General features: G+C 45.9%; 1 protein-coding gene across 12 annotated transcripts in view; it reads left to right on the plus strand.

The window, feature by feature from the left end:
* The window catches only part of APC (APC regulator of WNT signaling pathway), a 548231-nt gene that overhangs the window by 481850 nt on the left and 43355 nt on the right, over positions 1-23026 (plus strand). For all 12 annotated transcript variants that reach the window (XM_069226479.1, XM_069226477.1, XM_069226482.1 and 9 more), the window contains one exon: positions 5942-6058. In XM_069226479.1, coding sequence (XP_069082580.1) covers positions 5942-6058 — 117 coding nt within the window. The remainder of the gene's footprint in view (positions 1-5941; positions 6059-23026) is intronic.

The following is a 23026-nucleotide window of genomic DNA, read 5'->3' on the forward strand; positions in this document are numbered from 1 at the left end:
CTTGCCTTAGAATTTCCTGGCATCAGCTTGGAATCCAGAACTTTTGCAGAGCAATACTTTTGTGCATACCGTCGGGTGGGCTCCTTCGAATCCGCATGGTGTCGGTGTCGTTAGAGCTGCCATCAGAGTTGCCTATAAAGGCATCACCCTGGCGCACGTACGTCGGTATTTTTTCCACAAAGTTCTGCGCCAGAAGCACAGAGCCATGGAAACAACTAACAGTTTGTGCAAAAAACTAAGGCCCTGAAAGGGACTATCCCTGACCCTATTAGACGTGTCCACAGAGCGGGGAGGCATGAGTGGGCATAAGGAATCTGGAGCTAGATAGTCGCTACCAGATAATGAGTTACCAAAGGTAAGTAACTTGTTCATCTGATAGACTTCTAGCTGCAGATTCCTTACCTTAGAGTAGATTGTGGTGGGCTGCAGACATATCTCCTTACACTAGACAGTCCTGTAGGACCTAATGTGTAAAGTGCCCTTCTCTGCGGACCCGATTGTCCAGGCAGTAATGTCTTGGGAACGTGTGCAAATATGCCCACATTGCTGCCTGACAGATGTGCAGGACTGGAACACCTCATGCTAGTGCAGTGCCTTGCCCCTGGTGGAATGAGCTCTCAAGCCCTCAGGAGGCAGCTTCTTGGCCAGTGCTTAGCAATCTTAATTCAGAGAATGACCCAGCACAAAATAGTTAGTTTTGGCACTGCCCGAACTTTTTTGCTCCTATGTACCCCCCAAATAGTTGGTCATCCACCCAGAACTCTTTAGTGCAGACAAGGCAGAACAAGAATGCTCTTTTTGGGTCCAGTCGGCGAAGTCGCTTCTCTTCTTTTGAAGGTTGCAGCGGAGCAAAGAAAGTGGGCAGGGTGATGTTCTGACCCATATGAAATAGGGTCCCCACCTTAGGGAGGAAAGAGGCGCACAAGTTCTAAGTACCACTTTGTCCGGAAACATGATGAGATACAGCGGCTTAGATGAAACAGCCTGTATCTCACTCACCATCCTGGCAGATGTAATCGCCACTGAAACGGCTGTCTTGATGGTGAGCAGCCGGAGGGGACAGTTGTGCAGTGGCTCAATGGTATCACACATAAGAAATGTGAGAACAAGATTCAAGTCCCACTGAGGAGTAGGAGGACGTAAGGGGAAACATATCTACAAGCCCTTTGAGAAATCTATGTATAATAGGAGATTTGAATAACAAAGGCTGACCAGGCAGCCGAGGGAACGCTGATAAGGTGGAAAGATAGCCTTTGAGAGTGCCCAAGACAGAGCCCTGCTGGGCAAGGGATAAGACAAAGAGAAGAATGTCAGAGAGAGAAGCAGAAAGTGGATCAATAGATCTTTCTGTACAATAATTTACAAAACTATTCCAATGCCAGGTGTATATCGTCTTAGTGGAGGGATGCCTGGCTGCTAGAATAACTTTACAGACTTCGGGAGTAAGGTCGAAGGCTGTCACCTGTCGCTGCTCGATCTCCATGCATGAAGGCATAGATTTGACAGGTTTGGGTGGAGAACCTTACCCTGCTGCTGCAACAGAAGATCCTCCCAAAGGGGCAGCCTGATCTGAGGATCAGTGCTCATTTTCAGAAGCTCAGGATAATGGACTCTACTGCCCCAGTCCAGAGCCACCAGGATTACTTGGGTCTGGTTGTTCATGATCTTCTTGAGAACTCTGGGCAGAAGTGGTATGGACGGAAAGACTCACAGGAGGCCTGAGCTCCACTTGCATTGAAAAGAGTCGCAGAGCAAGTACTGCCTTAGAAACTCCAGTGCGCAATACTGCTGACATTGCGCGTTCTCTGCAGAGGCGAACAGATCTAACCAAGGTTCTACCCACTGCTGAAAGAGTCCTTGTGCCACCTCCGGGTGGAGACAACACTTGTGATATGCTAGGCATCAACAGCTGATTTTGTCGTTCAGAGAACCTGCCAGGTGTTGAACCACCAGGCTTATGCCCTGCTGTTCCAGCCATGTCCAGAGTCTCAGGGCCTCTTGACAAAGACTCCACGACCTGACACCGCTGTGCTTGTTGCTGTACCACATTGCGATGGTGTCGTCCGTGAACACCTGCACCATCTTCCCTTTTACAACAGGAAGAAATGCTCTCAATGCCAGTCGGATCGCCCGGAGCTCCAGTAAGTTGATATGGAATCCTGATTCCGCCGGGGAGCAGAGGCCTCTGATCAATCACCTTTCCCAGATGGCCTCCCCTTTCCAGAAGTGATGCATCTGTTACTACTGTAAACTCTGGTTGAGGAAGGGAGAGGAGTCTGCCTTTGACCCAATCATAGTTAATTCACCACCACTGCAGATCTTTTTCAGTTCCCTGGAAGATCTGAACTGTCAGTGAGATTTCCCTGATGTGCCCATTGGAACTTCTGGCATGTTTGACTAACAGCTTGCAGGAGGCTGTGATGCCCAACAGCCTCAGTGTCTCACCGAAATCCAAGATAGCGGCCTAAACATCAGAATCAACCAGAATATCCTGTACTCGCCACTCTGGAGGACAGGCCCAAAACTGCACTATTTCCAGATACGCTGAGATGAAAGGGAGCATCTGAGAGGGAGTCAGGTGAGACATCAGCACATTTATAGTGAACCCCAGCAAATGTAGGAGGTTCGCCATAGTCTAAAGGTGGGTGACGACAGCCTGGGGCATAGGAGCATTCAACACCCAGTCATCGAGATAGGGAAAGACTGAAACCCCTAACCTGCGCAGATGAGCTGCTACCCCCGCCATCACTTTGGTGGACACCCATGGGGCACTGGTGAGACCGAAGGGGAGCAAAGTAAACAAAATGCTCATGGCCCACCTTGACCTGCAGGTAATGCCCGTGTGCAGGCAGGATGAAACTATGTAAATACGCATCCTGCAAGTCCAACGCTACCATCCAGTCTCCTTGGTTTAGGGGAGACAAGACCTGAGCCAGAATGAGCATTTAGAATTTCTCCTTTTTGAGGGAAAGATTGACGTCCCCCAAATCCAGAACAGGGCGAAGACCCTTGCTCTTTTTGGGTATCACAAAGTAGAGGGAATAACATCCACTCCCTACTTCCCATATCAGGATGCTTTGTATGGCTCCCTTGGCCAAAAGAGCTTGTAACTTCCTTGCGGAGCAAATCTAAGTAATCATCCATCAGCTGTTCTTTTGACGAACGCATAGGGAGAGGGAGAGGGGGAAAAACTGGACGGGGAAGGTAATAGCCCTTCTGTATGATTTGCAAGACCCATTTGTCTAATGTTACGGACCGCCAGTGAGGGAGATAAAATTGAATCCTCCCTCCAACTGGACTTGCATGGTCTTGCAGAATCACAGTAGGAGGGCTTGGACATTTAGGAGGTGGGGAGTAGGGTGGTGGACAACTTCTGGCCTGACCCTCTTTGTCTGAAGGCACCACAGACATGTCCCCGCTCAAGATGTTGGCCTGGCGGAGGATGGTGGCTGGTCTGTGGGTGTCCTGGTGCCCCGCCCCTTCTGAAGCCTCGAGGGGTCGCTGAGAGGCCCAAGGACTTGGCCGTAGCTTGGGAGTCCTTGAAGCTCTCCAGCACCAAGTCTGCCTTTTCGCCAAATAGACTGGACCCATCGAAGGGCATGTCCATAAGGTTTGCCTGGACATCCCCCGAAAAGCCAGATGTATGAAACCAGGCATGGCGTCTAAGGGCCACCGTGAAATCACTCTACCCAGCAAGTCACGCTTTTCCAATCCACACCTGATGGTAAACTTGGCTGCATCTTTCCTGTCTTTGACTGCCTGTGAGAGAGTGGCCTGCACGTCCTCCGGTCCCTGAGGCAGCATCTGCACCCTCGTATCCCATAAAATATGGGAAGAATGGCCCAATAAGTTGTTTACAGATCTCAGTGCCAGACTGAAGGAAGTAAAACATAATCTTCCCAAGCTGGTCCAGCCTCTTGGATTCCCTATCCAGGGGAGTAGAAGGGAAGGTGCCATGGGAAGTGGAGGCTTGAACCACCAAGCTGTCCACGGTAGGGTGTTTGTGGAAGCTAGGATCATGCGGAGCTGGGCTATGGCGGTGACCAACTGTCCTATTTACAGGAGCCCCTATGCTGGGTTTGGACCACATCCCCAGTAGGACATCTGTGAAGGCTTCATTAAAGGGTAACATTGGTTCTGGTGTGGAAATCCCTGGCTGAAGCACCTCAGTCCGGAGGTTAGTCTTGACCGGCACCATAGGCAGATCTAGGTCCAAGACCACAGCTTTCCACAGAACCGTGCCTGGAACGTCTACGTTCCAGACTCGCCTCGTTGGCCATCGAGCAAAGTGAAACTCGGACGACGACTTCTTGTGCCTCTTCCCTGAGTGCCTGGAGGACATTGAGTGGGACGAATAGGACTTGGGGCTCCTGGAGCAGTCCTGTGACCTCCTCGAGCGGGACCTCCAAGGAGTCGTGCCTGCCAACATCAACTGCACCATTACTTACGTGGACTGCTCTCTCAGAGCTTTCAGACCCATGGCCCAGTAGTCGAACACATCGAGTTGTGGTCCCGGTCTAAGAGACACATGCTGTGGATCCATCACAGACATGGTGGGATGGTATGCGCCACACGGCTTGAATCCTGTCTTCCTCAAGGTCATCCTCGCACAGACACAAAAATCTCGACAAAAAGGTTGAAAAAGGCCTGTCAGAAAAGGCAGAGGGTAGCTCTGTCCTGGATCTGCGCTTTAATCGGCGCCGAAGGTTAAGAACTGACATACGCGTGCCTTGGTGGTGTCTCTATAGGCGACTGTGATGTCACAAATGGCTCCAACGACGCCATATGGATTTGAATGCCGCCACCTGACGGTACGCGCAAGAGTATTGCTCTGCAAAAGTTTCTGATTCCAAGCTGACGCCAGAAATCTGCAGCTAGAAACCTCTCCTCAGAGCATTCTGGGATCATTATACTTAGCCTCATATTGTTCAACTTTACAAACGTGTGTACACATTTTTTTTATACTGGAACCATAGTCAGCAGTGCAGTCCAAGCTTACTACATTTCCTTAGAGCGCGCACTATAATAATAAAAGCTTTGCATTAATGAACCATAAACATGGTGCTCGAACAGCATTAACATATGGACACAAATATTACCTGAATTGCAACAATGCCTTTCCCTGATCCATAATGTGGTGCTGTAAACTAGCGGCTGCAAGGGTTTGTTCTAGGTTGGATCTACTTGACCTAAGGACAAAATTAACTTTTTGTGCTTGACCCTCAAACAATATGTCCACTGAGTCAGGCTATAGGAATTCCATACCCCTGAAAGTAGCTTTGTGAAAAAAGTGCACTGTTACTGCTTGTATATCAGTTAAGAAGGTAGTTGGATTAAGCTTGTTCGTGTTTCTTGCCCTGAACTGGGCTCTCAGGGCAGCAGTGGCCATGGCAGACACTGGAAGGTCAATTATACTATTCTGACTGCAGTCATAGGTTATTTGGGGAAAGAGCAATGTTCCCCCAGATATTCCCTTAACTATTCTAACTCCAGTCCTGGAATATTTTGGGTAGTTATATATTCCTCCAGTATTTTTAGGAAGGGCTGAAAAGAAAGTAGTAATTTTTAATTGTAGAACGTACTAAAGGAACATCTCAGGACAAAAAAACTAGGGATACCTTCGATTCAGGTGTTGATAAACAAATGCACATGATTAGTTGACTGTAAGGAAGTTCTGCATCAGTGGGCAATTTACAGACTGTCTGGGCTACATCAAAGACTTAGGAGTCTGATGCCCTGCTGGTTCATGACCGCTTCGTGCTGCAATTTCTTTACATTCTTATTGTTATCAGTAGAGGTAAAAATGCATTGCTAAAGCTGCATTTAGGTGTGTGCTGCAGGGCCTTTTTCCCCAGTCACATAGAACAAACAAGATTATTTTCATGTCGGGGAATATTTAATTCATCAGCAGTTATTATTGTATGTGTTTATATTTTTTCAGGTCATTGCCAGCGTTTTACGAAATTTGTCTTGGAGAGCGGATGTCAACAGTAAGAAAACTTTACGTGAAGTGGGAAGTGTGAGAGCATTAATGGAATGTGCTTTAGAAGTTAAAAAAGTAAGTTACACATTGCGTTTGTCATACATGTCAAATGTATTAACATTAGCAATATTACTATTTATTAGCATTGGCCATTCATAAGTGCATATGCTTTGTAAATTAACCTCTTTAACGTGGTGGACGACCCGTTCACCACAGTACTTCCATAGTGTAGACACGTCAATGGGTTGATGCAAGCACCAAAAGCATTTTCTTTTTGAAAAAGAAAGCCGGATGCTAGGTAAGAACATCCCTTGTGTCCCGAGTTGTTTTTCTTTTTTTTTTGTTTTACTTTTTCTGCTTGTTTTGATGCTCATCACTCATTGTGCTTTGATAGTGACTAAGAGATGATCAGAGTAAACAAAATGGAAACGGACCACGCCATTAGACATTTTTCTGCTTTCACTTTGATCGGTGCTCAAGAGGCACAACTCTGACCCCTGGAACTGGGAAGGTGAAAATGGAGGTGTTGGTGGCACGCTCAGGATTCAGGCCTTGTCCGCCCTCTCCCCCTAGAACAGTCCAAGCAGTCTTTCTGTTTCCTCCAACAAGGGAGCACATCCAGGCATGGGGACGAACCCTCACTCTGAAGCCCCAACAAAAGAGAAGGCTGGAGGATTTTCCTCCAAATCTGCCACCTGAATATAGGGATTATTTTCTTTTAAGTGTTTTGTGGCCAGCCTTTTTTGACATCAGGCCAGACCCTGCTCCTAAAACTCCGACAGGGGCCAGAGAATCCTCATCCCCATGAAAAGCTAGAAGACATTTGGGGTTTTGTTTTGCATAGTTGTAACACATGGGTCAGCATAGGGTATATATCCCTTTCCATGGTGAATGGCTGTACAAATAGAACACTTGGTGAGCTGGCATTCAATTCAGAGAACCCTATAAACCCAGGGCATTTCTAAAACCTAGAGACCCAGGTGAATCTGAGGTGGTATGACGTGTGGCTCCCATTACATTTTATTTTCTTAACCAGAACGTCCAGCAAACCTCAACGTTTGGCTTAAATCACACACTTTCCTCCTATTTCTTCTAGAGGAATCTCCACAATGGAACTGGTGTTCCCAAACTTCTCCCAATGAAAACTGTACCCAACTTGCGTGGCTGGGCTTGTCAGAAATAGAGGGGTACTCTGATATTTTTTAAAACAAATTTTTGGCTTCCATACTAATTGTTTGGAGAATCATTTGAGGGTGTCTTATCTGTAGATTCTTGAGTAATTGCCTGGAGAGGGGCAGGACAGATCGTTTAGACTTCTAGTAGAAACGGTGGGAGTCACTACATGGCACAACACAAAAGAGACTCCAGCTGGCTATTAGTGTTTTTCAGAGGCTGGCGCCCTTTCAGCAAAATAAATCTACTCATAGTATTGAGGTAAATTGAGGAAAATCTATCCTTATTAACAGTCTGTCCTCCGAGTAACAATTATTTTCTCTCATTCTTGTCATGGGTTGCTCTTTGTGCCTGCTACTTGTTAACCTTCTCATTTTAAGTGTACATGGTCCTCTTTTTTTGGGGTGTTTGTCGTGGCCCTTACTCTTTTAGCTGCAGGTTTTGCACAAGGCTCTGGCCCATGCCTCTCTCTGATGTTCTTCCTCTCCAATTGCTACTTCTGAGTAGATGAAGTGTTTTGGCGAAGTGGGTCGAAGTACCAGTTTATGGCATGTTTGTGCTTTTTTTGTGCCCAGAAATGTTATCATGTATTCGTACATCCTTGCTTTTATTGCTGGACTTCTGCTTATGGGGAAGTTTAATGAGTTCAACAAATGCTGATCCTGCGCTTCACATGTCTTGGATGCTATCCCTAAGTTTTGTTTTGGTGCTTAAGGTCACAGGACACCATTTGCCGAGCTTTGTCATTCTCTTCCAGGTCAGACTTTAAAACATTGATTAAACAGGGTCTCTCTAATGTCTGGGTTCATGCAAAAAATGTGCCGTCATGCACCCAAAGGTGATCTGGCACCAAGGGACAAAGCTGTACCTCATTGAACATAAGAAGTCATATTCTTCACATAAGTCCCTCTCCAAGGCCTAGGCTTTGGCCTGAAGCCGTTCCTGTGAGAGGTCAGCATTGTGCTCAAAGTTCTGTGATAAGTCAAAGTTGAAGTTTAAATGCAGACATAAAAATACAAAGCTGGACTCCACCTCATCCTGCCATTCTAAATCCAAAGAGAAGGCATTATGGCGACATGTTGTGAGTTGTTGACCTTCAAACTCTCTGGTTGCAGAGTTGATTCTTCAGCTGATCCTGGTGAGCCCCGGGATTCCCGGATCATAGGTGATGCTGCAGTACATGGAGTCCTTCATGGAGGCTATGCTGCAGGTTTTTGGTCCGCTCCAGCCATCAGGAACTGCATGGGGCCCCCATTCACTAGCAGGTCTGTCCTCCACACCATCCTGACCCACCTCAGGCACCACGCCTACATTGATGCAGGTGACCATCCCAGCTCCAAGAGCCACCATTCTCTCCAGAGTCCTTGCTTTCTTTTAATGAGGCCCTTGCTGATACCTGGATGGATACCTAGTGAGAGCCCTTTTTGTTTCCACCAGTAAATATGCAGTAGGCCAGGCGTCACAGGCTGGCTCCTGGTGATCCTGATTTTCTAACCAAAATCCTACCCCAGAGAGCCTTGGGCCTCAACCGTTAAAGTGAATCTCTGTTCATTCCCCACAACTTATTAGGATAGGGAATAAAAAAGGTCAAGCCTTTTGGCAAACACATGTATTCCTTTGCCATTCTGGCACTACAGTTGGTCAATGCCGTTTGTTTACTGGGTCGTTATACTCATGCCCTCTGGAATATGGGCAGTGATATCTTGCCAGCGATCTCGGAAGACATTAGGACTTCTTTGGTCCAAACAATTGACGATGGGCGAAATACAGTCAAATGTTATCTGCTCTTGTATAGGTACCACAGATTGCCTGGTGAGATCAATTGGCGTCAGTGTTGTACTTCGTTGACATGCAAGGATGCACTCCACAGGATTGCCTGGTGAGGTCAATTGGCATCAGTGCTGTACTTCGTTGACATACATGGATGCACTCCACAGGATGTACAGGCTTCCATTATGGATAGCCCTTTTCTTGTGGGTCCCGCCTTTTCAGTGAGAAGGCTGACTCTGTGCTGGAGTGCTTTAAAGAAAGTAGAGTCTCAGCACGCTACTAAGCAATTTTCACTCTAGTTCAATAGTTCAAAACGTTCAGAGGCTATTCCAGATGGCTGGCATGCAGGCAAAGACAGCTTTCCCAACTGGTACAGAAGTCGCCCCAGTCCTTATGAGACTGTAGACATGTGCCATGGCTTTGATGACAGGGCCCCTCCCAACTCAGCAGCATGCGCCCAGTGGCACTCTGTGTATCCATACTCAGATATACTCTCTGCTCAGAGCTTGTGATAAATGTGAGCAACAAAGTCCGTGGAACTGGGTAAAACTTGTAGTTAAGACCTCCGTGATTGTGGGTCACGCAGGTTATTATGGAGATTTAGACATAAAATTGCAAGATTTATTTGGGGAGATACCATCCAGATTCATAATTCCAGCCACAGGATCGCCACACCTTAAATCCTCTGAACACATAATGAGGGCTTGAGTTGGCTTAGGTCAAATGTTCTTTGGGATATTTTCATTAACATTTAATAAGAAAAATTATTGTACTAAAAATAGGGGTAGCGGTGCTTGGCTTGTGGGGATGTCTGAACCAACTCCCCGTGTTAAGTCTGAATGGACATTTGCCGCTTAAATTTTGCAAGTGAAAAATGTGCTTGCTTTAATTTAAGTCGCTTGGTTTGTTTTCAGGTATTGGGATGCCACTCCTTAATCCTTTCTTGGTTTTCTTGCCTGTACGTTCATGTAGTTAGAATATCATTTCATTTGTAAATATAAAATTAATAGTCCATTTTAAAGGTCAATATTAGTAGCGTTCATGCTCTTAATGGCCTCTACTCTATCCAATTTGTTCTTCCTGTCTGATTGTAGTTTAAAGTCCTGGTTATCTCATACTCGTCCCTTGCAATTTATTTTTTTCATAGATTTTTACTTCCAGACCTTTATTCCTGTGTTCCACATTGGGTTGGGTTTCCTGAGACAACTCTTGAGGGCTCCTCATAGACAGAACTGTTTTTCTTCTCTTCTCCTCTCCGATCTTTTACATAGATAGCAGAATACCTAATTCCATTCTACAACAACTCATGCACAAATTGGCCTCCACCTCAAAATTCTCCATTTTTTTACCTGTGTATTTTCCATCATAGCCTCAAGTTCTGGACCCGACCTCTCAAGCAGCACCATGTATTTTTAGTCTTGACTCGCTCTTCTTCCATTGTTCAGATGCCTCCTTCCACTTCTCAGTTTGTCACCTTGTGCCTGTTTTGTATCTGACCACAAGAGGTTGTGGTACAGAGTATCACTAGTAGGTGGAATCGAATATCCCTTTTTTTTTTTTTTTTTAACCTTACCAATTGTAAAGAAGTAAAGCGCTTTAGACAGAATGTTACATTGTTGATTTAAGGCAGAACATCAGGTTGAAGCCTCTAACTAAAGAGACCACAAAAAAAAACATTTATTTTTAGATTGGTCCAGTGAGATTAAAAAATCAGTTCGCATATCAGAACTTGATGCAAACAAGGCCAAAACACCTTCAGAGTCTCACTGTTGAATTGTTGTCAAGAGCCACAAAGCATTACATAAAGTGTCACGGACAGGCGAACAGCTTTAACAAAAACACATTTTACATAGTTCGCAAGTCTAAGTGAGATTGCAATAAAATAAAAGTCTAGGTGGTTATCTTTCTTTTTTTTTTTCTTTTTTTTTTTATAAAGAGTTTTTAGTTATTTAAAGAACCAGTGCAGAACCACCCACTCCCTAAAAACACACCACAGATATGTTAAAAGGTGCTCAGTACTGAAGCGTGATACATTGGTTAGCATAACGTGCCTACTGGCAGCAAATGACCCTGCCGTCGATTCATATCCTGTATCTATGGTTATTAGGTACCTCAGCTAGAGGAGCAACATTTACTCCCTTGAAAGTATACTTGTGAGAGAAGCAACCACTTAAGAAGAAGTACTGTCTCTACAGCATGGCTGTTACCTGTAAAAGGTGATCCTGGCCCTAGCAGGGCGATTGGGTTAAATAACCCTGAGTGAAAAGCCAAGTTTTAAAATATTTCTTATAATGGCTAAACAGGTAATCATTCTAATAGTGGTAGGAAGTATGTTTCAGAGCTTTCCAGCTTCTAATCAATGACGTTTTAAATATGGTGTCGTCAGAAGGAATTTGGAAAATGACCAAAAAGGACCGGAGGGTTAATAAGGGGCACATTTGTTTCTGAAATAATCAAGCCCAGAGTTAACTGGCTTGTGGAATGAGACGAGATTTAAAAAAAATATAGGTTTGTGGGCTGGAAGCAAATGGAGGTCTTTTAAATGGAAGTGTGCATATGAGGATGTGAGTTAAGGTGTTGTTGTGACACCAAATTCAGAATATGTAAGTGTTGAATTTAGTCAGATGGCATTCCGAAGGAGGTATCATACTCCAGCCTAAGAACAATCCAAGCATGGGTGATATTTTATATGTGCGTCCAGTGGAAGAAATTGAAAGGTTTTTTTGTGGTGTTTATTTTTTGTAGCCTTCTGAACAACGAGAAACAAATGACTGTAATCTGGTGAACCTGAATTGAGATGGGGTGGTTTTGATTGATAAGGAGGCCTACGTTTTTAGCTGAATCTACACTCCACTTAGGAGAGTGAGAAAATTCAGCCTACATATGTTCTCCCTAACAATCTATACTGTAATACATAACATTGTGTGGGCTTCTAATTAGGAGTTACATAATTATGGAATTTCCTACCCCTTCACTGGAAAATGTATAGATTTGGAGAAGGCTCCTCACTCATGATTAATATTATGGCATGCTGTATGATGTGTGCATCCTCTTCATTTTAGTTAGTAGATACTACTTGAATGGGCTCAACCATCTGTTGGGAGCTCATCATGAAAAATATTTTGTTTCAGCAATATCAAGGCAGCTAAAAATCAACAGGCTAAAGACCACCTAAAGAAGAGTTATCAAGGGGTAGATGCCCATTATGCCTTCCTAAATGTGAAGAGATGGGTGGATACTCCTGTTTGAGTGTCACAAGGAAAACATACACATGTATGTTTTGTCAGCAATACAGTTATTCACTATAGGTCGCTTTGTCACCATTGACAAACACCTGATTGATTCGTATATCGACCTCCACATATGAGGACAGTCCCCATTATCCCCATACATCTGTAGTGTTCACTACATGGTTAGAATAGGTTTCCAGTTTTAAGATTACCAGCTCCACATTTGTAAATTAAGAAATGGGAGGGTGAATGAGAATGGAGCAAATTAGTGATGAAGAACAATTCATACCAGCTATGTGGTATTCACATAGGGCTTTGTCACTAGTCACGACACGGTTATTGGGACACCAGCTACAAGGGGTATTCAGCTAACAAAGGGGGGAATCATGAATTTCACCTTTGAGACCCTTTTAAAAAAACATATGTTTTTACCACCACCATTAAGTATGTGACCAGGAAATACCCATCCCTCTTGGCTGAGGGACGAAAAAGAAATCCAGTTACAGTGAGATTACGGAGTGTGTACACCCATCCACTTTTTATACATACACATTTGCATCTCTAATTACATGCATTTCCATATGTGTAGGTTTTATGATTTTTATATGGTGTACTGTGTATATATGATAGAGACTTGAAACAAGAAGTACCGAAGCACACTGCTATTGAATCACAAACCCAAAGGTAGGATAATAGTTTTCTTCACGTTGTCTTTTTATTCTTTAAAATTCCCTAAAGGAGTCTTATGTCTTTAGAAAATATGGCCAAAGGACAGCAGCTGACCTGTTTCATCACTTTAACTTTTTCAAGGCTGTAAAATTAGATATTATCCACAACATTTGTATAGCTGAATAGTAAAACAAAGTGTATTTAAATATCAATAACGTATAGGGAACACAAGTATATGGGTGAAAAATTGGGGAAATAACAGGGCTACACGTTAATGCGGGCACGTTTAAACTTTTCCCTCTGGAGCGACTGGCGGATGTGACGGAGGATGTTCTCCTAGGGGTGGGAATTCCATGGATTAAGACAGCTACCAGATATTTGGGGATGCCTTGGAGTTACACAGCCCCAGAGTTTCACAAACCCTTTGTTGGGCGAGTGGTGGAGGGGAGTCGGTCCTTGGTTCTGGAAGGCGTTACCACTCTCCCTTGTGGGGAGAGTGGTTTTAGTAAGAATGATCATAGTACTCCGCTGTCTGTACACCTTGCAGAATACACTATATGCCATACCTCACTTACTTTCAAACCTTGGACAAACTAACAGCGGATCTGCTCTGGGATACGGGACGACACCGGGTCCGGCTTGCCACCCTGCAGCGACAGTAGCACTGAGGAGAGTTGGAGGTCCTGTGTCTAGAGCTCTTTTACATGGCAGCTCACTTGCGGCATGCTATTCATTGGTTTGATGAAAAGGACAACTGGGAAAAGAGGCTGCTTAATGGCACATATAGAGACAACCACTTACAGCTTCTTGTGATGTTGGGGGACCGGGTTCCCCGTGAAATGCCCTATATTATTCACCAGGTTGCAAAGGTCTGGGAGGAGGAGATATGCAGGGTGCTTCGACGAGCCCCATATGCACCCGAGATGCCCCTGTGGGTGATGCAGCTCTTCCTCCATATTGCAGACTGTATGTTATTGCGGAGGTGGAGGGATGGGGGCTGTGAGGTTACGGGAGATCTGTATACAGAACAGCAGTTCATTAGAGAGAGAGGCCGTTGACGCTTTTTCCCTCAGTGAGGGACAATGTCTACAATATATGAAAATTGCTAGCGTGGTGTGGGAGCTCTGGCCCTTCTTCCCATTGGAGCAGGTTAAATCCACTACACTCCTCACTATATTGGAAATGACCCAGAGTCAACGCCTGATAACACATTTATGTAGAGCCCTTAGAGAGGATCATCCGTTGGCGAGGCTCCCAAGCCAGCACCACTAGGATGGTCTTCTGGAGTGACCTTTGACACCCAGAGAATAGGAGAAAATACACAAGGGAGCTAAACTGGTGAGTTCTTACGTGTGATTCAATCTAATCCAGTATAATTTTGTGCATCAATTATATTTCTCTCCCCAGACATTTATCCGGATCGTGTAGAGAATTGACAGAGGTGTACCTATGCGTCAGAAGATTTCATACACATAATCTGGTCATGCCCAATTTTTGCTTCCTACTGGCAAACTGTAGTGAAAGCGAGCTGGGAGATTCAACGGGGAATGCAGCAGATGCTGCTTGGTTTGCTCCCTTCCCTACCGAACAGGCAACTCAGCTGCCAATTCCTCCTTCTGGGTCTGGTATTGGCCAAGAGGTGAATTGCTATGGGTTTTCTTCGGTCATCGCCCTCCTCTAAGTGCCTGGATGCAAAATGTTCTTGAATGGGCAGGAACGATGGAGATACGTATGCAACACATTCGTACCAGTGACAAATTGGCTGATGGCCATAGGGCCGTGTCTGTTATGATGACTGACCTAAAGATGGTGGTCACTGGAGATGGAACTTGGATGGCGACATCCCCGAATATATGTGCGTGATGTACTGGACAGATCCCTTTGATATTCATGTAAGATCGTAGGGCCCACTGACGCTTTAAGGTAGCCTCTCAGACAGACAGACATACATACATACATTTGGCCGGTTGTGTACACACATGGGATGCAGGGTACAGGCAGGGTGGATTTATTTGGCAGTGTATTTTTTGTTCCTTTTCCGTGAGTTGAAGCCTCACAGCTTTGAATGGCGGAATGTAAAGACTTATGCACAGGTTGAGCACTGTATGCAGCATGATTATTATTGATGCTAAACATAATGCTAATGTCTCGCCTTAGTCTTAGTCTTTCATCTTACTTTCATCTGTATTACCATGACACGAACGCCACTGACTACGTGTGTATATTTACTTTGTGAATGTCCTGTAATTGATGATGAAGTGTTTAATACTCCGAGGGTGAGACGTGTTTGTCCTGTGATTACTTGCAAAAAAGCCAATTAAGTTTATGGGGAAAAATGGATATGGGTGAAAACACTGCAACATCCCAAGAACAGGTCTATGTCACATGAGTGGCCATGGTAAGCCTTAAACATCAGTCCACACTAAACACCAAACTCTAAGCTAGTTCGATTGGTAGAGACTTCTATAACCAGATTGCTTACCTTACAATATTCCTCAGGCATTAAACAGGATCCAGAAATTTTTTAGCAATCCCACTGTGTGCCAGTAGGTGCCATTGTTTGGCTTAATTGGTAATCGTTGGTGCCAGAAGTGACGTGCATGTGGTGCCTATATAGGCGCCACCTCATTACAATGACCCATTTTTTAAAAACATTTTGTCGCAGATAGTGTGCCATTTTTCCTACTTATTTTTTCTGAATGTCCCTGAAGGAGCCCACCAGGTTCAAAGTTTGTGGAGCGTGCCATCGACAGATGTTGACTCAGGGCCCCCCTCTTGGTATGTCTGTGGTGTCTTGAGAGTGACCACGACTCTGCAACTTTCTTGGAGTGGCAGAGCAGGAACCCTGAGGCCTTCTGTGAGCGGGCCATGAATCTCTTGGCTGCTCGCCATGCGACTTTGCGCCGCTCCAATTCCCATTCGCAAGGGAGGTATTGTGACCGCTCCCTGAATCACTCACATTGATCCTCTTAGCGAACCTAGACTTCTTCTAGTAAGTCTCATAAGAAGTCGTCGAAGTGCTCTTCTGCTTCTCCACATTGCTCCCATTCGTCTGACAACACGAGGGAGCAACGTCATAAATCCAGGTCTGCTCACAAGTTGTTCCTGCACAGCTGGTGTTGGACAGTGGGTTCGCTCCTCTGTACCTCGACTTAACTGGAGCAACTTCCAGCCAATTCCATGAATTCTGCGAGGCCAATAGCCTCATGTTTGGGCAGCCAAATCCTTTTGAAGCACCTTTGGGCATGATGGGTTCAGGAGAGCCTTGAGTTAGAGCTCCTTCAGTGTGTCCCCCCCTTGGCTCCAGTTACCTACTCTGGATCTGTCGGAGCCGGATCTGCCCCCACCGGAACTTCGTGGCCTCCTCCAGGGAACGTTCCAGTGTAGCTGATCCCTTCGCCGTTGGACCCATAGTGATTCCCGACTCCAGTACAGAGCTGGATTGGTGTTGCATGACATTGACTCCAGTGCTGACCAGGCCCACACGGTCTGAATTGGTGGTGGAGCTTTAGTTCCCTGAGGGGACCACTGCAAAATGCGAATAGAGGGTATCTGAGGGAATCCCTAAGGATATCCCAACCACCTAGCAGAGTTTGTGGCCGATGACACCTGGTACTAGGACTTGACAGACGCAAGTGGTCTAAGCACTAGTTTCCTGTCTCCTCCCACAGTGGTAACGGAGGAAGCGACTTCTTCCGCCATGGTGGTCCGGAAGGTGGCTGAAGTCTTTAGTTGGCTCTCTTTCAACCTTGGGCACCCACTTGGTGGCAGGATTTGATACCACCTGCACCAATGGCAGGTAATAACTTCGGACAAGTGGGTACTTCAAATCATCCAGTGGGACTATGCCTTCCCACTCCAACAGACCTTAGCACTGTCCTCTGAGCTGTCAGAGGACCACCTCTTGCTTTTGTGTCAGGAAGTACTGGCTTCTCTGGCAAAGGATCCATTAAAAGGGTACTGGCATCAAAATTAGGTTGTGGTTGCTATTCCCGCTATTTTCTAGTACTGAAGAAAGATGGAGGCCTCGCCCCTATTAGATCCCTACGCCTTCTCAACTATCATCCTGACGAAGGAAAAATTCAAAGTGCTCACATTGGCTTAGGTCTTATCTGACTGCGACCCTGGGAAGTGGATGGATGGTATCTTTGAACTTGCAGGATGCTTGCTTTCATATCCTGTTATACTGGCCCACAGGCGGTACCTGTGGTTCACTGTGGGCACTTTCAATTTGCCGTGCTCACCCTTTGGCCTCATCATCACCCCTCATGTCTTCAAAAAGGTCATGGTGTCTCCAGCACCTTTTTGGAGAATAAGCGTTCCAGTCTTCCCCTACCTCAACGACCGGCTGTTGAAAGCGGGATCACCTCAGGAAGTTGTCTCCCACCTACAGACTACAGAGGACCTTCTGCATTCGCTGGGATTCACTACAAACATGCTGAAGTCGTATGTGACTCCTTTTCATCTGAGCTGTTCTGGATACAGTGCAGTTTCGGGCTTATCCGTCAGAAAAGCAAGTCCAAGATATTCAGGCTATTATTCCAATGTTTCAGTCTCTATCCTGGATTGCGGTGAGACTGACTCAGAGACTGCTGGACCTCATCATCTCATGTATCCTGTTGGTAAAACATGTTTGTTGACATATGTGGGCTCTGCAGTGGAATTTGAAGACCCAATGGGAACAGCATCAGGGGAATCTCTCCAACCTGGCCCAGATGTCAGAGAGGGAACTGGAAAAACTCTTCAGTGGTTGCTTACGGACAGCGATTGGTTCAGTGGCAGACTCCTTTGCCTTTCCCCTTCCAGAGCTAACATTGGTGACTGATGCGTCACTTCTAGGTAAAGGCAGCCTTTTTGTAGAGATGGAGAACAGAGGACTGTGATTTCTTGTGGAGTCTCAGCTGCACATCAACCTGTTGCAACTGAGAATGATCTGACTGCAATTGAAAGCCTTTCTTCCTTCCATCAAGGTAAAGCTGTAGAACAGGTGTTCACAGACAGCAGCACTGCCAAGTGGTGTTACAACAAGCAGGGTGGGGTGGTGTCCTGAACCCTGTCAAGAGGCCCTCCGTCTCTGTACATGGCTGGAATGTCAGACATTTTCCTGGTGGTTCAAAAGCTGGCAGGTTCTCTAAATGCCAAAGCAGATTAACTCAGCCATCAGTGCATAGCGGATCACAAAATGGCATCTCCATCACAAGGTGCTTCAAAAAATTTTCACAGAGTGGGGGGAACTTTGGTTAGATTTTTTTCTCCACTATTGAGAACTCGCTGGAGTTTCCAAGGCAGCGCATGCTCAGACACATTTAATCTGGAGCTCAGAACTACTGTATACTTTTCCTCTGTCCAGAGTTCTCAAGAAGATCAAGAACGATCGGGCCAAAGTGATCTTAGTAAACCCCGTTTGAGCAAGGAGAGCTTGATATCCTGAACATATAAGCATGAGCATCTGCCCTCCAATAAGGCTACCTCTTCGGGAGAATCGCCTGCTGCAGCAGAAGGGCAGGATTGCACTTAAACCTGTCTGCTCTCCACCTGCATGCATGGAGATTGAATAGTGACAGAGTGTTCAACCTCCCTCCCAAATTGTGTGGTGTCATCTTGGCAGCCAGGTGTTGCTCCACAAAAACGATTCACGTCAGCCGTTGGGGCAAATTTGTGGCTTGGTGTGCAACCATATATATATTGATCCCTTGTGCCCATGTCGGAAGTTCTGCAGTTTCTTCTAGCTTTAGCCCAGGAAGGCTTTGTGGTTAAGGAGTACATTTCCACCTTCCCAAGATTGCCAGACCAACCTTTACTGGTCACGTCACATGTTGTAACTTGTTTCCTCATTATGCCCCATTAAGTCCTCACCTTCCTCATGTGCTCACTAGTTGAACCGATGCACAGGTGTCCTCTGAGACTGCTGACCATCAAAACTGCCTTCCTTGTGGCAGTCACATCTGCCAGGGGGGTGTTAACGAGTTGTAGGTGCTTTTCGTTAACCCCCTCGTACACTTCCTTCTTCCCAGACAAGCTGGTTCTTAGAACCCGAGCATCGTTTTTGCCAATAGTGGTTACACCATTTCATGTCAGGCAGAACATCACACTGTCTACCTTCCTCCCTCCTCCTCATTCTACCAAGGAAGAGGAGAGACTACGCTGCCTGGACCCTAAAAGAGCATTTTTGTTATACATAGATCGTACAAAAAGACTCAGTCTAGCAGCAGATTCCTTACCAATCCTCCCCATTGTGCAGACTGTTCATAATTCTTGATGGCAGAGATCATCCAGGACCTACCCTGGCACACTAGCCATTCCTCCTCGGGTTGGCTCTGTACTTCTAGTGTGGAAAAACAGTCAAGTACCAAGGTTTACTCACTGGGGTGGTACCTATATAGGCAGTGCACTTGTCACTTCCAGCATTGGTGATGCCATAGGTAGCCAAGCAGTGTCACCTACTGGTGTGCAAGGGAATGCCCAAAAAATTCAGGATCCAGTCTGACACCTGGGGAAAATTCTAAGGGAAGGAATCTGCAGCTAGATAGTCCCTAACAGATATGGCGTTACCAAAAGTAAAAAATGTGTTCACCAGGAAATGGGGGGCACTTGATAGTGCATGAAGTTTACAGTGATCACAGATGGATGTGCGAAGATTGAATTGATTATGATAGAGTAATGAACATATATCTTAATTATTTATTATCTTTAATTGCTTCGTAGGTTACAAAACATAACAAAAAAAACAGGTTTAAGAGCCTCACGCCTCTACTCTCAAGTCTGTGCTTTTATAGAGAACTACACATAGGTAGGGATTACTAGATCAATGAAGAAAGCCGGAGACCCTTTTTGTGCATATAAAAATCATCTGAAACGTGTAGGCAATTGTTCTAGGATGTTTAAACGATTGTGCATGACACATCCATACAGTATAATTGTTAACCTTGACATGGTTACCCGCAGAGTAAAGGTTGGTATCTTATGGGCATACCCATAGTAATTTTTCTAAAAAGAAATTGGATCTCTGTGCTTATCCAGAAAAATGTTTTCATGACAGATGGTTGAGCCCATTCGAGTAGTATCTACTAACTCAAATGAGGAGGAGGCATCTAGGATGAAGCATGCCACTGTTAATCATGGACTAGGTGTCTTCTCAATATTCCATGAGAGTCTATAATTCCGAAACTCGCAATTAGGAGCCAACACACTCCTATGTGTTACATTGTAGCTTAGTCTGCCATACTAGAGGAGGACCAAGCTCCGGAGGCCACCAGGAGGAGGACCAAGGCGAGGGTTCTTTACCAGAGATAAAGTTTTGGGTTTATCTCATTTCCATTTAATACAGTAGTTCTTCACTCAGCTGAGAACATGTGTCTGGAAAGTCTCCTGGGTGGTGAAAGGATTTTCTGCAAACAATTCTGTAAATTGTCTGCCATCCACATAAGACATGATTTACCAGTGAGGCTTAGGGAGTAATGTTTGTTAAAGACTGGTGGGTTAGAGATCAGCCCTGGGGGACTCCACAAGTAATATGGACTGAAAAGGAGGTATAGAAACTGACTTATTCTTATCAGAAGTTATGCAGTGCTCCAATTTCTAGGAGTACTGCGTGTCACATGACTGCATGCATAGGCATGCTTCCAAGTATCAAGTGGCCTGTGAACAGGTACACAGCCCTTTTCTTCTACCACCATTTCCATTCACTTCACATCGTAGGGAGGAGACAGACACCATAGTAGGTGAGAAAGCAGGGTGCAACTTTTGATAATGTGAGTAATGGAGCGTTGCTTATCATGGGCTTTTCCACCATTTTCTGTGAAATGCAAAATCCTTAGTGCTCTCTTAACCCCTTCTGTGCCGAGGCACCGGCACAGTGCTCCTGTACCGAGGACGTAGCCATTACGTCCTCGAACATGAGCTCGGAGGGAGCGCTAGCACTCCCTCCATGGGCTTCCCTCCCACCGCCCCATGGCCGGGATGGAAGGGGAGGCCCTTTCCACCCCGATGTCAAAATCCTCCCCCCTCCCCCCCCCCCTCCCCCTCATGACATCTGATGAAGTCAGCACACTCAGCTTCCAGCATGATCGAAAGAGATCCGGCTTCTGAAATGTCCACTAGACACCAGGGATTTATTTAACTATAGAAATTGGCATAAGGGGAGTGACCACTTGGGCAAGGGCCGCTCCCCAGGGGTGCAATTTTTTTCAAGGCCTTTTCTGCCCTCCCTGGGGGCAGATCGGCCTATTGTTATTAGGCCGATCTGTCCCCGGGGGGGTTAGAAACCTCTAGGCGCCAGGGATCTTTTTTTGTTTTGAGTTGGGGAGCAACCTCTTAGGTAAGGGTCTCTCCCCTAGGGGGCAAATTATATTTAGGCCATTTCTGCCCCCCCCCCCCCCCTTGATTTTTGTTAGGCCCCAAGGGGGGCAGAAACCACTAGACACCAGAGATCTTTATTTTTTTGCGTCAATTTCACGCAAGGGGAACAACCCCTTAGGCAAGGGTCGTTCCCCTGGGGGGGCAGATTTATTTTAGGCCTATTTTTATTAGGCCAATCTGCCCCCTGGGGGGGGGGGGGGGGGCAGAAACCACTAGCCACCAGGGATTTTTTTTTTTTATTTATTTTTTTTTTTTGCTGCGCCAATTTCACGCAAGGAGAGTGACCCCTTAGGCAATGGTCACTGCCCTGGGGGAGGGGGCAAATTTATTTTAGGCCATTTCTGCTCCCCTTGGGGGCAGATCAGCGTATTTCTCTTAGGCCGATCTGCCCCTGAGTGGGGGTGGGGCGGGGCAGAGACCACTTACGCACCAGGGATTGGTGAGTGTGTTTTTTCTTTAGGGGGGCAGCCCCTTGGGTAACGGTCGCTCCCTGTGGGGGCACATTACTGCTGGCCATATCTGTCCCCCTTGGGGGCATATTGGCCTATTTTTGGAAGGCCCATCTGCCCCCGGGGGGGGCAGAAAGCCCACCAGAGACCAGGGAAGATTTGTTTTCCAAAATAAGAGGACCAAAGTTGTTCTGCCCACCAGTGGGGCAATTACCCCTGAGCCACACCCAGAGGGGGGGGGGGGTTCGGTGGGGGGCAGAAAGTCTACTAGATACCAGGGAATTAAAAAAAATAATGGGGTGGTGGCTACCAACCATTATGGGCCTGGTTATGCCCCCAACCCAACTGAAGGGGGTAGCAGTCTTTCACCTCTCCCCCGCACACTAATACACCCTATCCCACCACAAGCAAGAGGACATTTCATTATTTTAGGCTTTGGTTTTATATTTGGGCCATTAGAGCTTGGCTAACTCTCAAAATCGTCCCACTTGGAATGGTGAGGGCTGCTCTTTATGGACTTTGGGACACTGCCGTGTAGAAAAATCCACACGACCTAGACACATCTGAAAACTAAACACCTGGGTGATTCCAGGGTGTTGTGTTTCACAAGCACCCCGCACCATTTTCTTACCCACAATGCCCTGTAAACCTCCAACTTTGCTGGAAATCACACATTTTTCCCACATTTTTGTGATAGAACCTTCTGGAATCTGCAGGAATCCACAAAATTCCTACCACCCAGCATTGTCTCATCTATACCGATAAACATTCTGCTGCACTTGTCAGCCTACATATGTTTTTTTCCAACTGCCCTTTTGGACCCACTTTGGTTCCCCCCAATTTAAACATGTTTTTGGCTCTTCCCTGTCGCAAGTACTTGGCCAAGCTACACAAGTGAGGTATCATTTTTACCAGGAGACTGAGGGGAATTTTGGATGGTATGAACTTTGTCCCGGTGCGGTGATCACACAAAGAAATGTGGGAAAAATTTGATTTGTTTTTTTTTAGCTAAGTTTGAGGTTTGCTGAGGATTCTGGGTAAGAAAACATTGGGGGATCCACACAACTCACACCTCCCTGGACTCCCTCAGGTGTCTAGTTTTCAGAAATGTCTGGGTTTAGTAGGTTTCCCTAGATGGCTGCTGAGCCCAGGACCAAAAACGCAGGTCACTTCCCCCGCAAAAACAGATAGTTTTGTATTTGATAATTTTGATGTGTCCAGATAGTATTGTGCGGCATTTCCTTTCGCGGGCAGTAGGCCTACCCACAAAAGTGAGGTACCATTTTTATCAGGAGACTTGGGGGAACGCTGGGTGGAAGGAGATTTGTGGCTCCTCTCAAATTCCAGAACTTTCTGTCACCGAAATGTGAGGAAAAGTGTTTTTTTAGCCACAT

The sequence above is a fragment of the Pleurodeles waltl genome, chromosome 1_1 (genome assembly GCF_031143425.1).
Source record: "Pleurodeles waltl isolate 20211129_DDA chromosome 1_1, aPleWal1.hap1.20221129, whole genome shotgun sequence".
Classification (NCBI taxonomy): domain Eukaryota; kingdom Metazoa; phylum Chordata; class Amphibia; order Caudata; family Salamandridae; genus Pleurodeles; species Pleurodeles waltl.